At 48.2% G+C, this 15,448-nt stretch overlaps 1 protein-coding gene across 3 annotated transcripts; it reads left to right on the top strand.

Annotated features, from left to right (window-relative positions):
• Positions 1 to 11,830: 11,830 nt before the first annotated feature.
• On the top strand, positions 11,831 to 14,836 carry LOC123407384 (ureide permease 1-like). Of its 3 annotated transcripts, none has more exons than XM_045100508.1 (7): positions 11,831 to 12,014; positions 12,565 to 12,826; positions 13,066 to 13,204; positions 13,290 to 13,455; positions 13,604 to 13,647; positions 13,747 to 13,859; positions 13,985 to 14,835. In XM_045100508.1, exons 2-7 carry the CDS (start codon positions 12,584 to 12,586, stop codon positions 14,798 to 14,800), a joined length of 1,521 nt encoding a protein of 506 aa, XP_044956443.1. In that variant the 5' UTR covers positions 11,831 to 12,014; positions 12,565 to 12,583; the 3' UTR covers positions 14,801 to 14,835. The 3 variants fall into 3 exon arrangements, with proteins under 3 accessions (XP_044956443.1, XP_044956445.1, XP_044956444.1); XM_045100510.1 differs by having other exon boundaries at positions 11,840 to 12,014; positions 14,061 to 14,778; XM_045100509.1 differs by lacking the exon at positions 11,831 to 12,014 and adding an exon at positions 12,098 to 12,465 and having other exon boundaries at positions 13,985 to 14,836.
• The last annotated feature ends 612 nt before the right edge of the window (positions 14,837 to 15,448 follow it).

The following is a 15,448-nucleotide window of genomic DNA, read 5'->3' as shown; positions in this document are numbered from 1 at the left end:
GCATTTAGAGTGGCTTCGCAAAGAGTACAGAGTTATCCACAAGGGTGTGTGGACTCGTGTCGATTTCTTGGACCTAATGCCAAGTGAGGCCTTTGATGGTGCATTCAACATCTCTATTAGGGAGACCATTGGAGCACACTTAGATTATGGCCCTCTGCATGACCGAGGGGTATGTCTCTCTTGTGCCTCTCTTTTGAAATATGAGCACGTGTCATTTCTTTGTGAGTGGTGTGCCACATACGTTCTATTCAGGGCACAGAGCTATGGAGATGTATCAATGATAGTAATGTGGTGCTTCGCCGTGCCCCTGGTTCAAAAACGGACGAGCTTGTTAGGAGTACTCTACAGGTTAGAGGCCTAGTTAATATGAACTTGTTATTTCTTTCATTGTAACTTTTTTTGCATATTAACATGTCAATATATTTCCTTATGCACAAAGTCGTGAATCATTGCTGCACCCTAGCCACTTTACTCTCTTTCCACGCTGGTTCATCCACGGATGTGCGGGCACGTGCTTATTATAGAATGGATGTGCTTTCTTCCGCTCGTGCTTCTTTGAGGGAGCTCGTGCTTCTTCGAGCGGGGCTCATGCTTCTTTGAGCGGAGCTCGTGCTTCTTCGAGTCAAGCACGGATTGAGGAAGATGAATAGTAGATAGATAAAGAAGCGATTCTGCACTATGTGGAACTCGGGGCTTCGCAGATGAAAGAAGCTCCGTAGCCAACTCAACCTTCTCAGCCGTCAGAACAAGCACGACAAGCTAGTTCAAGAACTAGTCGACGTCCACAATGGCAGAGCACTCCAGAGGGGTACATCAAAAAGGGCAAGTTACCTTCGAAAAGAGGGAGGAAGTGAAGTGATGACTGATGCTTTATGTTTCCTGAACTTGTCATATAGCTTTGTGTCTTCCATCTTGAAAAGAGGGAGGAAGAATTGAATGCATGAACTTGTTATGGTTTATGTCTCGTGAATTTGTTAGTACTATGTGTCCTTAACTTGTGAAAATATGTGATAATGCTATGTGTGATGGACTTGTTAATTTTGTTGTGACAATATTAGAAATTTTCGTAGAGCTGAAAGTTCTGTGATTGCCATAGTAGGCCAGCAATGCCATAGACAATGGCGTTTCCATGTAGGCTGGTAACACCGATGGCTTTGCATTTCCAGCCCACAGGGAAACGTTCCCTTCGCATGTCTCTTGCAGCTCCTGTCTTAAAGAAACGCCAGGGAATCCGGAGGCTTATATGCTTGGAACACGAACTGTCCTGGCGTTTCCAGGAAACATAGCAACGCCATGTCCTTTGGCGTCTGTCTAGGAACAGAAAATGCCCCACACATGCTATACAATCACATTTTTTGGTACACTAAAAATGTCACGTAACACATAGCAGAACTAGAAAATACACATGCGAGTTCATAGGGTACACATAGAGTAGTCCTTAGCAATTTAGAGTACACACGGAGTAGTCCATAGCAATTTAGAGTACACACGGAGTAGTCCATAGCAACTTAAAGTTCGAAGATCATAATGTAGGCGACGAGAAGGTTTAAAATAAAATGCATGATGAGAACCAGAGTGCTCTATTGTGTAGAGCAAGGCCCCTTTTCTTTTTTCTTCTTCCTCTCTTCTTCTTTCTCCTCCTCCGTTGACGGAGTAGTGAACGACTTAAACGAGAAGGCTACACATGCGGAGTTAAGATCCTTGCAAAGATCCTTGTTCTTACAAGCCATGTAAAAGTTTGCAACAGAGTGCCTCATACACCATCGATGGTGAAGCCTCGCATGCCCTGGAATGTGAATATCCCGGCCTTCAATATGCCTTGGTGCCGATCGGATATGATGCATACCTCCCTATTTGAAGGAATGACTGTGGTCCTCACTAGTCTCATGAACCATTCCTAGTTGTCTTGGTTCTCGACGGCCACGAAAGCAAATGCCAAAGGCGACACCTGATCATTAGCATCATGTGCCATTAGCATCATGTGCCATTGCTATAGTGAGTGTGCCCTTGTATTTGCCTATCAAGAATGTTCCATCTACAGACATAACCGGACGACAATGCTCAAAAGTTGCAATGCATGGGCCAAACGTCTAGAAGGCATTACGGAACACTCCTTCAATATCTTGAACATATTGGTACATTCCTTGGTTTCTGTAGGACATCGCTCCCAACAACCTGGGTAGCATGTTGTACGCCTCTTCCCATCCGCCATACAAAATTCTAAGATAGACTTGCTTAGCCTCCCATGTCTTCCCGTACTTGACCTTATATCCAAACTTATCGTCAACCCAACTCATCAACAACTTCACTTTAATGGTTGGATCCTTGGCTATATATTTTTGGTATTTATAACCGATGAATTCCGAGGTTAGTTGACGGTGTGTCTTCCATGCTTCTAGGTCGGCGGTGTGCATTGGTGAGTGGCTTTGCAACTTGTTATCTTCCACCAACTATATTTTGTGATTTTTCCGTTGAATTTCCATTTGCATATTTCTACTTCACATTTCATGCTGTATCACTAGTTGCTATCAGAGTGAACAACTATCAAAGGTATGTGGTGTTTGACAGCATACTCACACAACCACATCTTGAATTCTAGCATGTGCTCAAACATCAAACCTTTCTTTAGGTAAGACATCGAAATCTCGTCGGGTGTACTACTTGGGAACTGTCTAGCCTCAGTTGTCTTGCTCACGTCACCGTCGACTATAGCCTTATTTGCAAGGCTAGCATCACAAAATGAGGGAACTTTGTGATCCCTAACTTTCTCAGTGAAGCCATCCTCGTCCAACTCATTCACCGGGCCTTCATCATCCGAGTCATCCACACAAGCACGTTGATAGATAATGTCAGGATCCATGTTACTTGAGTCTCTACGTCACCCACATTGTTGTGCTGCCTCTCATACTCTTCCTGGGAGTCATGACCATCATTACTAGGTGCACTACCTGCGAACTCATATTTGGGATACTTATTGGCTTGCACTTCAACTTTATGCTCAACATCATCTACCAAGTTTTGGTTCAAGTCAACTTGAAAAAGAGGACCTTCCATCTTACTTGCAAACAATTCTAGTTACTTGATTGTCGACGATGCAACAACCTCCTTATATGCAGCCCAATGCAAATTGGACCTAATAGGCATTGTCTTCATTCGACACTTGTGTGCCGACCCAACATTATATCTTCCTACTAATTCAACTTGGTCACTTGCATCAACCCACTTTAATCTTGTCCTTGTTTCCTCCACAACCTCATCATAACTAGGACCCTCAAGATATATCAACACTTCCTCATACTTGTCAACAATATCAACATTCATGAATGCCTCTTTGTCGACATAATTAATATTCACAATATTTTTCATCTAAAAAAGACAAACATAAGTACAATAAACATACCAAATTGCTAATAAAACGACTTTGTCCATCCAAATTAAGCATTACCAAGCATTATCCAAACCCTAACTCTAACCCTAAATCTTAACATTAGGCATAACCCAAACAATAAGGTTTGTTTACCAACATCACAATGCAACACTATTGAAATAACAATGCTCAGCCACATCATATTGTAGAACCATGTTCAAAACTAGGGTTAGGAACCACATGAACAAAACAATCCAAATAGACAAATCCAACCAATAAAAATGTGTGAGATGAAGGAGGTTACCTTAAGGAACGGAAATGACACCGGATAGACATACCCAATTCAATCAATTTGCAAGGATTTGAGAGGGGCCAAGTGAGGGACACAAAGGGGGGAAAGGGAGAGAGCTCGGGATAGCCCAATGGGGGAGAAGGGAGTGAGTGGTGTGTGACTGCTGAGAGCTGCACGTCCATCTACAAACTGGATCGGCGTTTCTGGTCTGCCACGTCAGCGAACAACGCGTGCTGGGTCTGACAGTGGGCAAGGACACAAACACAATCTGGGCTGGTGTTTCCATATTTTCCAGAAACGCTATCTACCTCGTTGTTTCTGTATTGTGCTGAAACGCCGCGGTCCATGACATTGCCAAAAGGATAAGATCGTGAAATACTTTCGTCTTGAATTCAATTTGTGACTATCGTCACTCACAAGGTCAGAACAATGGTTTCGACCTTCCGGGAACAAATCCATACACGTTGACGTTCATAACAAAGTGGAAGGAAGTAAATTTTCATCTAAGACGAACGTATAGAGGAGCTAGCCAACAAAACGCAAGCAAGTTGAAGAAACCGTAGCTACAACTTCCTTTATTTCTAAATATAAGTCTTTGTAAATTTTTCATTAAAAGACTACATACGAATATATATAAACATATTTTAAAAAATATATTTATTTATTTTATTTTGTACATAGCTTACTAATAAAATATTTAAAAAGATTTATATTTAGAAACGAAGGGAGTAGATACATAGCTTCTTCCATAGGGGACCGCGGCAAAAGTTGTTGGTTGGAGCAAAAAAGGCCAGACGTCACGCCCCATGTCGAGACGTACAGACACGACGAGTAGTCTCGATCAACCATACGTACGTCTCCAAGGTTTGAATAATCCCGATGGCGACGGCCCATCATAAACTTCTTTCCAATTGTGGGGGCGCCCCGCTGGCCACGACGACGTCGAGCTGATCCATGGTTCGGGTGATGACTGAAATGGGTCTACGAGTCTAGATACATCCAATATGCAATACAAAATGCACATCCACCGGAAAATCATCTACATGCTTGCGTACGTGGCGACTGAGATGGGATCATGACTGAAATGGCAGCATCTTGATTTGCACGAACCGTTTTCTTGTCTTCCGGACGCTCTGCACAAACGTTGATACTCTAATTTCAGTGACTGTTGCTTTTGCTAGACACATCCAGCCATGTGAGTAGGTTAATACTTTTGCTACACACATCCAGCCATGTTGTATTGCATACTGAATGTACCTAGACGTGTAGATCAACTCATTTCAGTGACTGTTAATGCCGTATATATATATGTGTGCTGGTTTATTACTTGGTGAAAACTTTCACGTCAATTTTTTTTCCGATACGTCAAGTTTGTTGTTGTCGATGGTCGGCCAGCTTTACTACTGCCTACTGCGGTGGGTGGGTGGGTGGGTTTCCGCCGACCGACAAGTCGGGATTAGAGAGCTGCCAGCCGGCCTTGGTCTGTGCCTTCGACCCTTCGTGGAGGTCCACCGGAAGTCTGGAACGAAGGGATGCCCGTAGACACATGTCCTCCGCCTCCATGCACGGCACCCACGTCACCGGCCGCCATGCATGCCCATGCACCATCATCAGAATTTTATACTCCATGGCACGCCACGTCCGCGCGCGTGCAAGGCTGAGTTGGCACAGTACATTCATCGCAGCTTAATTTGACAGCTAAGGACATCTAGAACCGCATTTTCCAAATCCGACCAGTCCGCAGACGCGCCCGCGTGAGTTCACGATATTAATCGATGGCGAAGATGCATTCAATATTCTCAGAGCATCTCCAACAGCCGCGCTTCACGTCGCGTCAAAGAAATATTTTTACAGCGCGCGCCGTCTGGTTTAGCGCAGGGATAGGCGCTGACTCCAACAGCCACGTTATAATGCAGCGCGTGCATGCCGCTCCAGCAGTGCCAAAAAATGCAGCGCGTGCAGCAGGCACAAACCACATATACATTTCAAAAAATAGGAAAAAACGATCAAACAAACAAAATAAATCAACAATAAATAGTTATTACAACTCAAACAAATAGTTTATCGTTCAGTACAACCAATAATGCAATAAACACAACCAATAGTTCATGAAAAATACAATACAAATAATACAATCAAATCATGCTCTTTGTCGTCCATGCCATGCCCACCACTCTTCAATCAGATCCTTCTGAAGATCATTGTGTGTTGCGGGACGCCGAATGTCATGATACGAGGCAACAAAACGGGCTATCCTTTCAGCCCTCCGTCGCACTCGCACGAGATGTCCCAAGAGCTCATACTGTGAGTAGTCTACATCTTGGCCACGCTCATTCTCGATGATCATGTTGTGCATGATCACACAAGCGTGCATGATGTACCAAAGCATTTTTTGATCCCAAAATCTAGCCGGTCCTCTCACAATAGCAAATTGGGCTTGCAAAATCCCAAATGCTCTCTCCACATCTTTTCTAGCAGCCGCCTGAGCATTGTGAAAATCAAGATTTTTCTTACCTTCTCGCTTTTTCAACGGCTTCACGAAGGTTTGCTACTTTGGATAGATGCCATCCGCTAGATAATAGTCATAGTTGTACGTACGGCCATTTGCTACAAACTGCACCGGTGGCAACTCATCATTCGCAATCTTATTCATCAGTGGTGACCGGTTGACAACATTGATGTCATTCAAAGATCCAGGCATTCCAAAGAATGCATGCCAAATCCAAGTCTCATGATCGGCAATCGCTTCAAGCATTACAGTGGAACCCTTTTTTTGGCCGTGGAATTGCCCATGACATGCCTTTGGACAATTCTTCCAACTCCAATGCATGCAATCTATTGAGCCAAGCATGCCAGGAAAGCTGCGAGATTTGTTCATCGCCAATAGCCTTGGGGCGTCTTCAGCAGTGGGAGATCTCAAATACTCCTCGCCAAACACTTGCACAATTCCCACTTCAAAGCGCTTGACACACATGATGGCTTGGCTCTCACCCATAGCCAAGTGATCATCAACTAAATCAGCCGGGATACCGTATGCCAACATACGCAAAGCGGCAGTCACCTTCAGAAAGGTGCTATGCCCGAGCTCTCCGGCGGCATTCCTCCTTTGCTGGAAAAATCGGTCATGACTCGCTAGTTTCTCTGCAATGCGCTTGAACAAGTTTGTGCTCATCCTAAACCGACGACGAAAATACGACTCCGGGTATGTGGGATTCTCCACGAAATAGTTCTTCATCAATTTGTTATGGGCATCAATCTTATCTCTCCAAAAAATTTCCCGACCCATAACCGAACCACCGTGCTTCGGTTTTTTATTGATATGCATAGCTATGATCATTGCAAGATCCTCCTTCTCTTCCATATCAAATTCTTCTTCGGAAGAATCATACGACGAACTCATCTACAATGTTCAATACTATACTATAAAAACTACAATTCAAAACATGCACCAAATTCATAAGTTTGAAGCAATACATACCTTGTAGGCGTTTTGTCGAACACCTTGCGGGCGCGGCGCGGCAGCGAGCGCTCGGGCGCCGTTCCTCGGACGTCAGAGGCGCGCGAGGGCCGTCCGGACTAGGAGGGGGTGGGGCGGAAGCGCGGCGACGCGGGGAGGCCGGGGAAGCGCCTGAACGGTCGCCGGGGGTGCGGGCGGCGGCCGCAGCGGAGACAGGCCGGGGAAGCGCTTCAGTGGTCGCCGGCGGGCGTGGGCGGCGACGGCGGCTCGGGGATAGGCCGGGGAAGCGCCGAACGGTGGCGCGAGCGGCGGCGGCGGCGCGGTCGGATGGGGGCGGTCGCGAGAGTGCAGAGCGAGCGCAGGAGAGTGTAGAGCCAGCGCAGGAGAGAGCAGGAGAGAACGCAGGAGAAAGCAGGAGCGAGCGCGGGAGAGTCGCGCGCGCGGGAGCCGGCGCAGCAAATAATGGGCGCGGGATTGCGTTTCGGCCAGCGCGCTGAATTGGAAATGGCGCGCGCACCGTTTTTGCGCGCGCGCGCTAAAAACTGCCTTTTTTACGGCGCGGCGCTTGTATAGCGCGCCTGTTGGAGATGCTGTGATACCTTAAATTGAAAATCTTAAATTCATTCATAATATTACATGTAACATAAACCTAATAGTTCCTTCGTCCCAAAATTCTTGTCTTAGATTTGTTTAGATACGAATGTATCTAGTCAAGTTTTAGTATTTAGATAAATTCATTTTTAGACAAAACTAAGACAAGAATTTTAGGACGGAGGGAGTACTAAATGAAGCTCACCCGACGGATCCATGTATGACAGTTTGATACGTCCCTTACAGTGTCGGTCCGGCCAACGGTGAGGTAGAATAGAACATGGAACATTAGCCGACTCCCGTCGTTTCCCATGCCCTACTCTTCCTCGCCAGAGCCGATAACCCGAACGGTGACAGTCGACGTGAGGTCGATGATGGATCCTTCCTGTAAGGAGCCGACGTCCACTACGACGCGTTTGCGTCGCCCGCATTGGTACCTTATGAGGCGCCGAAGAGTGTGACTCCGCCTCTCCAACATCCACTGTCGTGAGGGCCTCCGTTGCATTCCGTGCCCGCTACCTCGCCAAGCGGGCACGCCACGCCATGACATCGTCTGAGGACGGGTATGCTACGTGCTCAGCGTGCCAATAGAGGGGTTGCGCTTCCGCCATGGTGTTCAGACTGTTGGAATTATGCCCTAGAGGCAATAATAAATGTATAGTTATTATTATAATTCCTGTATCAAGATAATAGTTTATTATCCATGCTATAATTGTATTGAATGAAGACTCATTTACATGTGTGGATACATAGACAAAACACCGTCCCTAGCATGCCTCTAGTTGGCTAGCCAGTTGATCGATGATAGTCAGTGTCTTCTGATTATGAACAAGGTGTTGTTGCTTGATAACTGGATCACGTCATTGGGAGAATCACGTGATGGACTAGACCCAAACTAATAGACGTAGCATGTTGATCGTGTCATTTTGTTGCTACTGTTTTCTGCGTGTCAAGTATTTATTCCTATGACCATGAGATCATATAACTCACTGACACCGGAGGAATGCCTTGTGTGTATCAAACGTCGCAAACGTAACTGGGTGACTATAAAGATGCTCTACAGGTATCTCCGAAGGTGTTAGTTGAGTTAGTATGGATCAAGACTGGGATTTGTCACTCCGTATGACGGAGAGGTATCTCGGGGCCCACTCGGTAATACAACATCACACACAAGCCTTGCAAGCAATGTAACTTAGTGTAAGTTGCGGGATCTTGTATTACGGAACGAGTAAAGAGACTTGCCGGTAAACGAGATTAAAATAGGTATGCGGATACCGACGATCGAATCTCGGGCAAGTAACATACCGAAGGACAAAGGGAATGACATACGGGATTATACGAATCCTTGGCACTGAGGTTCAAACGATAAGATCTTCGTAGAATATGTAGGATCCAATATGGGCATCCAGGTCCCGTTATTGGATATTGACCGAGGAGTCTCTCGGGTCATGTCTACATAGTTCTCGAACCCGCAGGGTCTGCACACTTAAGGTTCGACGTTGTTTTATGCGTATTTGAGTTATATGGTTGGTTACCGAATGTTGTTCGGAGTCCCGGATGAGATCACGGACGTCACGAGGGTTTCCGGAATGGTCCGGAAACGAAGATTGATATATAGGATGACCTCATTTGATTACCGGAAGGTTTTCGGAGTTACCGGGAATGTACCGGGAATGACGAATGGGTTCCGGGAGTTCACCGGGGGGGCAACCCACCCCGGGGAACCCATAGGCTTTTGGGGAGCCACACCAGCCCTTAGTGGGCTGGTGGGACAGCCCACAAGTCCCCTATGCGCCAAGGATAAAAATCAAAGGAGAAAAAAAAAGGGGGGAAGTGGGAAAGGGGAAGGACTCCCTCCCACCAAACCTAGTCCAACTCGGTTTGGGGGGGGGAGAGTCCTCCCCCCTGGCTCGGCCGACCCCTTGGGGATCCCTTGGACCCCAAGGCAAGGTCCCCCTCCCTCCTCCTATATATATGGGGCTTTTAGGGCAGATTTGAGACGACTTTCTCACGGCTGCCCGACCACATACCTCCATAGTTTTTCCTCTAGATCGCGTTTCTGCGGAGCTCGGGCGGAGCCCTGCTGAGACGAGATCATCACCAACCTCCGGAGCGCCGTCACGCTGCCGGAGAACTCTTCTACCTCTCCGTCTCTCTTGCTGGATCAAGAAGGCCGAGATCATCGTCGAGCTGTACGTGTGCTGAACGCGGAGGTGCCGTCCGTTCGGTACTAGATCGTGGGACTGATCGCGGGATTGTTCGCGGGGCGGATCGAGGGACGTGAGGACGTTCCACTACATCAACCGCGTTCTCTAACGCTTCTGCTGTACGATCTACAAGGGTACGTAGATCACTCATCCCCTCTCGTAGATGGACATCACCATGATAGGTCTTCGTGCGCGTAGGAAAATTTTTGTTTCCCATGCGGCGTTCCCCAACACAGACGCCAGACGAAACGCACTGTCTTCGGTGAGGCAGCGACGCCGGATTCAAGCATCGGTTCTGCGGACGCAATGGATTCCCGGCGTTGCAAGTCCGAGCGCTGTTGTCATGCGGCCGCCTCCCGGGAGCAACGGAGCGCAAGACGGACGGCCATCTCCTCCTCTGTGTCGCGTGTGACGAGCTCCTGGTCGACGGGCCTGGAGCTGAAGGACTCAGATCCGCTGCCCGCTATGCTGGCGGTGAGCTTGGGTGGCGGATGGGAGTTGAGGAGAGTGGAGTGTAGTGGCTTGGGTTTGGTCCGACGAGCGAATGGGGACGAACATATGTGGGGTAGATGCGGGCCAACGCGGGGCACTGCGGGGCAGGCGACGTTCCCGGGCGCGTCCGGGATACCCCATATCCATTTCATATTTGGGCTGGAAATGAGTGGTGCCGGTCAGCCCGGGCATTTATGACCGATTTGAGGGGCCCGTCTGTGTCGCTTTTTCATGAGTGGGCGGTCTGCCCGGACATTTGAGAAGGGTTTGAGGGATCCAGTTGTAGATGCTCTAACAGCCACAACCTGCAAATACGAATCCTTAAACACCTGCGGACGCGCCCGGTCACGTCTGTGGGCACTGGCCGGACAACCCTTAAATTTGGTACTCGGCATCTCCATATCTTATATCGGACATTTTATATCCATACTACACACATGCCATAGAGGTGTTATACGTGATCAAGCACCGTCTTCGTCATTGGAGTCGGAAAGGACGATGAGCCCCTTCATCCGATGGACCGCCTCGTCCTCTTCCCGCTTTGGCTTGATGATCCAAGCCGCCTCCGCCGCTACGTCCTTCGCAACACGCTCTGACTGCTTGATAGCAAGCAGGAGCGTCTTGGCGTTCTTTCGTCGAAGGCATCGAGCCTCCGTTTTCGCCGTCGTGAGGGACCGGCGTGCGGTACACCTAGACGAGGAGGCGTTCGTCCTTGTTGGGCTCCGCCGGCATCCCGCGACGGGAGTGTGCAGACTGCTCCGCCGCTTCCCTCTCCCTTGCCCCCTGCCTTTCACGGTGGACAGCGCACGCCTCCGATTCCGGAGTGCGCGTGCAGACCAACGACACAGGCACTAGCACCCGTCGATGCCCGTGTGGAGGAGCGGTCCTTGAGGGAACAATGGTGGGCCGGGCCTGTTAGGTAGGACGTGACGGACACGTCCAAGCATGCCCAGGCTGCTCCATATCCGTTCTAGATTTGAACTGAATATGGAGGGTGTCGATAAATCCGTATGTCTATGAAAAATTTGAAAGGTTTAGATAGGTCATGTTTTTTTAACCGGTCATAAATCAGCAAGTTTGTCCGAACGTTTGAGACGGGTAGGAGTCTTCTCCTGTAAAATGCTCTAATTGGACCGACAATCCGCTGGCCCGCTGCATCCATATTCACGTCTCACGTGTTGCAGGCGGTCCTTAAACTGAGCAGCATGTGCGACTAGGCACCTGTGGTTCAGCGGCACCTCTTCTCTCCGTCTCCTATGACTACCCTAGCTGTGATCAAGTTGCTGTATTTATATCGTGTGGAGTAAAGCAGATTAAGATAAAGCAATAATTGAGTACAGTCCACCTAGCAGATGAAGAGCACGCTAGCGGACAGCACGCCTACCTCATGGGCGGGACCCGCGCCAGCCTCTCACGGTCCGTGAGCAATCTCCATTCTCCTCATCACATATCCACAGCTCAGCTCACCGTGGAGCTTCCAGAGACACCACAAACATTCATAAAAAAAGGCACTCTCCGGTGGAGGACTGCATATATACACCATACACATACACACTCTCGGGCTCAACAATCAGCAAGAGCAGCCTCATCTTTGGTTGGCCGTAACTGGTACGTAGGATCTGAAAGCTTGAGCTCGATCTACCACCGCCGCTTCTGCTCTTCCTCGAGCAATTTTTTTCATTCCGTTTTACTAGCGATTTGCTTGGCTGTTCAACGATTCTTTTCTGACAAAAGAAGATGCAAGAGCATTTTTAGTTTTTTACCCCTTGCACATGCACTGCTGACTTCCCCCATTGTTCTTCTGACAAAGGAACATGCCGCTTTAAGCATATTTTCCCTTCCTTCTCCCACTCCCAGATCTGTCTCCGGAGCAGATTCTAGAGCTTCCTGGTCCATCTTGCATGTTTTTTTTCCTTTGCTAATGCCTTGCAAGTGCTTATTTATACATGATGGTTGTGGTTTCCCGGGCAGAGGCAGACCTATGAATCTTCTTGCATGTTGACTTGCTGAACTGTTCCATCCAGAGCTCTTCTCTAGTTAACATCTTCATTTTTCAGTGGTAACCGAGGCTGGGTCTGATGTGTAGACAGATTCAGTTTTTTAAGGAAAGCCGTCATCTTTCTTACCTGTACTGACTGTTGTTCACAATTTCCTGAAGCCGCCGTCACAAAGATCAGATGTATCTGGTGAAGGACATCGGCGGAGCCATCGGGCTGATGGCGGCGGCCTTGGTGCTCCTCGGCACCTGGCCGGTCGTCCTCGCCGTGCTGGAGCGCCGGGGACGGCTGCCGCAGCACACGTACCTCGACTACTCCATCACCAACTTCCTGGCCGCCGTGCTGATCGCCCTCACATTCGGCCAGATCGGCGGCGACACGCCGGAGACGCCCAATTTCCTCACTCAGCTCACCCAGCCGCAGGTAGCTCAATTATCACTGTCGTCATTCCTTCCTCGCATCGCATAGAAAGAAAGGGTCAACATGTATATGCAAGACTGAAATTCAGACAGCACCTGAAGTTGGCCTGGCTTTCAGCCTTTCTGAACTGAAGTTTAACTGACATAAGTGAAGCCACAAGTTCAGTTGGTACATCAGGCTTTGCTCAGTGTATATGATGGTGCAATTGTCCTAACTATATCTGTATTGAACGAACAATCCAGGACTACTGGCCGTCCATCATGTTTGCGCTGGCGGGCGGCGTGGTGATCACCCTCGGCACCGTGGCCACGCAGTACGGCTGGGCATACGTCGGGCTTTCGGTCACCGAGGTCATGGCCTCAAGTCTCAAGGTTGTCATAGGTAGGAAGTACATGGATGTTTCAAGCTGCAGCTGTTCCAGCATCATTATCTGAAGATAAGTGAATGACTGAAATTACTGTTGTAGGGACGACACTGAACTATTTTCTGGACGGCCGGATCAACAGGGCGGAGGTTCTCTTCCCCGGCGTCGGATGTTTTCTGATTGCAGCGTGCCTAGGCTCACTTGTCCACTCCTCTAATGCTGCTGACAACCAGGAGAAGCTATCAAACTCCAGAAACTACTCTACTGGGTACAGTCTCATCTCTGCTTCTGCTTCTTCCTTTCCATTTGGTGAAAGTAAGGAACGGGCTTCTTTCCTTTTCACCAAAATTTTAGTTGTGGATCTGTGAATATTTTAAGCACTGCATCTGAAGATCACTTTGCTGAATTCTTGACAGGAACACTGCAAAGGAAGATCTCACCCAGCGCCTCCTTGAAGAAGGTACTTTCCCTTCAAAGAAACAACTTGTGTCATTATAATCAGAAAATGATCATCTTTCAATCACCGTCAAAAAAGTAATAATCATTCAATTGACAACAGAGGAACCAAAGGATTGTGAAGAAGCAAAGCCCGCACTACCAAAGGCGGTGGAGAAAGTCGAGGCAGGAACAGCAGATTTCCTTATTGATCTCGAGGACAAAAGATCAATCAAGGTAGGTACCTGAAGAATAGTAGTACTTTATCATGATTGAACTGCAGAGCTTCCCTGCAAAAAAACGAAGAAACAATGAAAATCCATATATTTCTCGGAGTAGAACTGAACATCATTTACCTGCAGACATTTTCTGAACAACCAAAGAACACACAGTATGTGTTTTCTTTTGCTGACGATCGAGGAGATGAACATCTCACAGGTCCTCGGGTCCAACACGCTGGTGGGGCTGGCGATCGTGACGTTCGCGGGGGTGTGCTACTCGCTGTTCGCGCCGGCGTTCAACCTGGCGACCAACGACCAGTGGCACACGCTGCGCGACGGCGTGCCGCACCTGGTGGTCTACACCGCCTACTTCTACTTCTGCCTCTCCTCGCTGGTCGTCGGCGTGGCGCTCAACGTGTGGTGCCTCTACCGCCCCGTGGCCGGCGTGCCGCGGTCGACGCTGCGGGCGTACCTCGCCGACGGGGAGGGGAGGGGGCTGGCGCTGCTGGCGGGGATGGTGTCCGGGCTGGGCAACGCGTTCACGTTCATGGCCGGGCAGGCGGCCGGGTACGCGGCGGCGGACTCCGTGCAGGCGCTGCCGCTGGTGAGCACGTTCTGGGGCGTGGTGCTGTTCGGGGAGTACCGGAGGTCGTCGAGGAGGACGTACACGCTGCTGGGGAGCATGCTCTTCATGTTCGTCGTCGCCATGTCCGTGCTCATGGCCTCCTCCGCGCACAGGAAGCCGCTCTGACGCAACCAACGCTGCTCATGCATGGCATGGCGATCGGGAGCTTGGGTAGCGACGGCAGAGAGGCTAGCAAGTTCTTCGATGAGGACGGATGTTGTGTAAACTTGGACGAGTGCGATGCATGCCACATCTTACCGATGGTTAGAAAATTCAGGCACCGTAATTATAAGCAAATGGTGTGGCTATATCTTAGTCGACTCAATACTTAATCAAGTCTCAATTAAATGACATAACATTAGAGAAACAAGAAAAAAAAATACACGGATCTCGCTGTAAGACCTCACAAATAGTTTAGCTGAGACATTACAAAGTCACTGTTAAGGAAAGTACAGACAACTCATAACCCTTAGATTTCTCTTAACTTCACATAACGCAATCTATTAGAGCATGTCCAATAGATGTTATATATATAAAAATAACTAACTTATAAAACACTTAGGCTCAAAAACAGTGCCGCGATCTATTAGAGCATCTTCAATAGATGTTGTATATATAAAAATAACTAACTTATAAAACACTTAGGCTCAAAAACAGTGCTTCAAGAGGTGTTGTATCTCCCCTGCGCGCTTTTGTCGTCCGTCATCGGTCATTTTACAGAAAAGCCCTTATAGTTTCAGTTAATTAACCCGCGGTTCAACTTTAAGTCAGAACAAACCGTTTTCTGTCCTTTTGCAGAAAAGTCCTCACAGTTTTAGATAATCAACCCGCGGTCCATCTTTTAGTCGGTGCCGAACCGTATTTTGCATTTTATAGAAAAACTCCTTGATGTTTCAGGTAATCAACCCGCCGTTCCTATTTAAGTCAGCCGAAACGTTTTTTTGTTTTAACAAAAAAAACCCCGACTTTTCTTTTAACCA

Source organism: Hordeum vulgare, chromosome 7H (genome assembly GCF_904849725.1).
Source record: "Hordeum vulgare subsp. vulgare chromosome 7H, MorexV3_pseudomolecules_assembly, whole genome shotgun sequence".
NCBI lineage: Eukaryota > Viridiplantae > Streptophyta > Magnoliopsida > Poales > Poaceae > Hordeum > Hordeum vulgare.
Note: the sequence above shows the minus strand (reverse complement) of the source record. Positions and strands in the feature narration are given on the sequence as shown.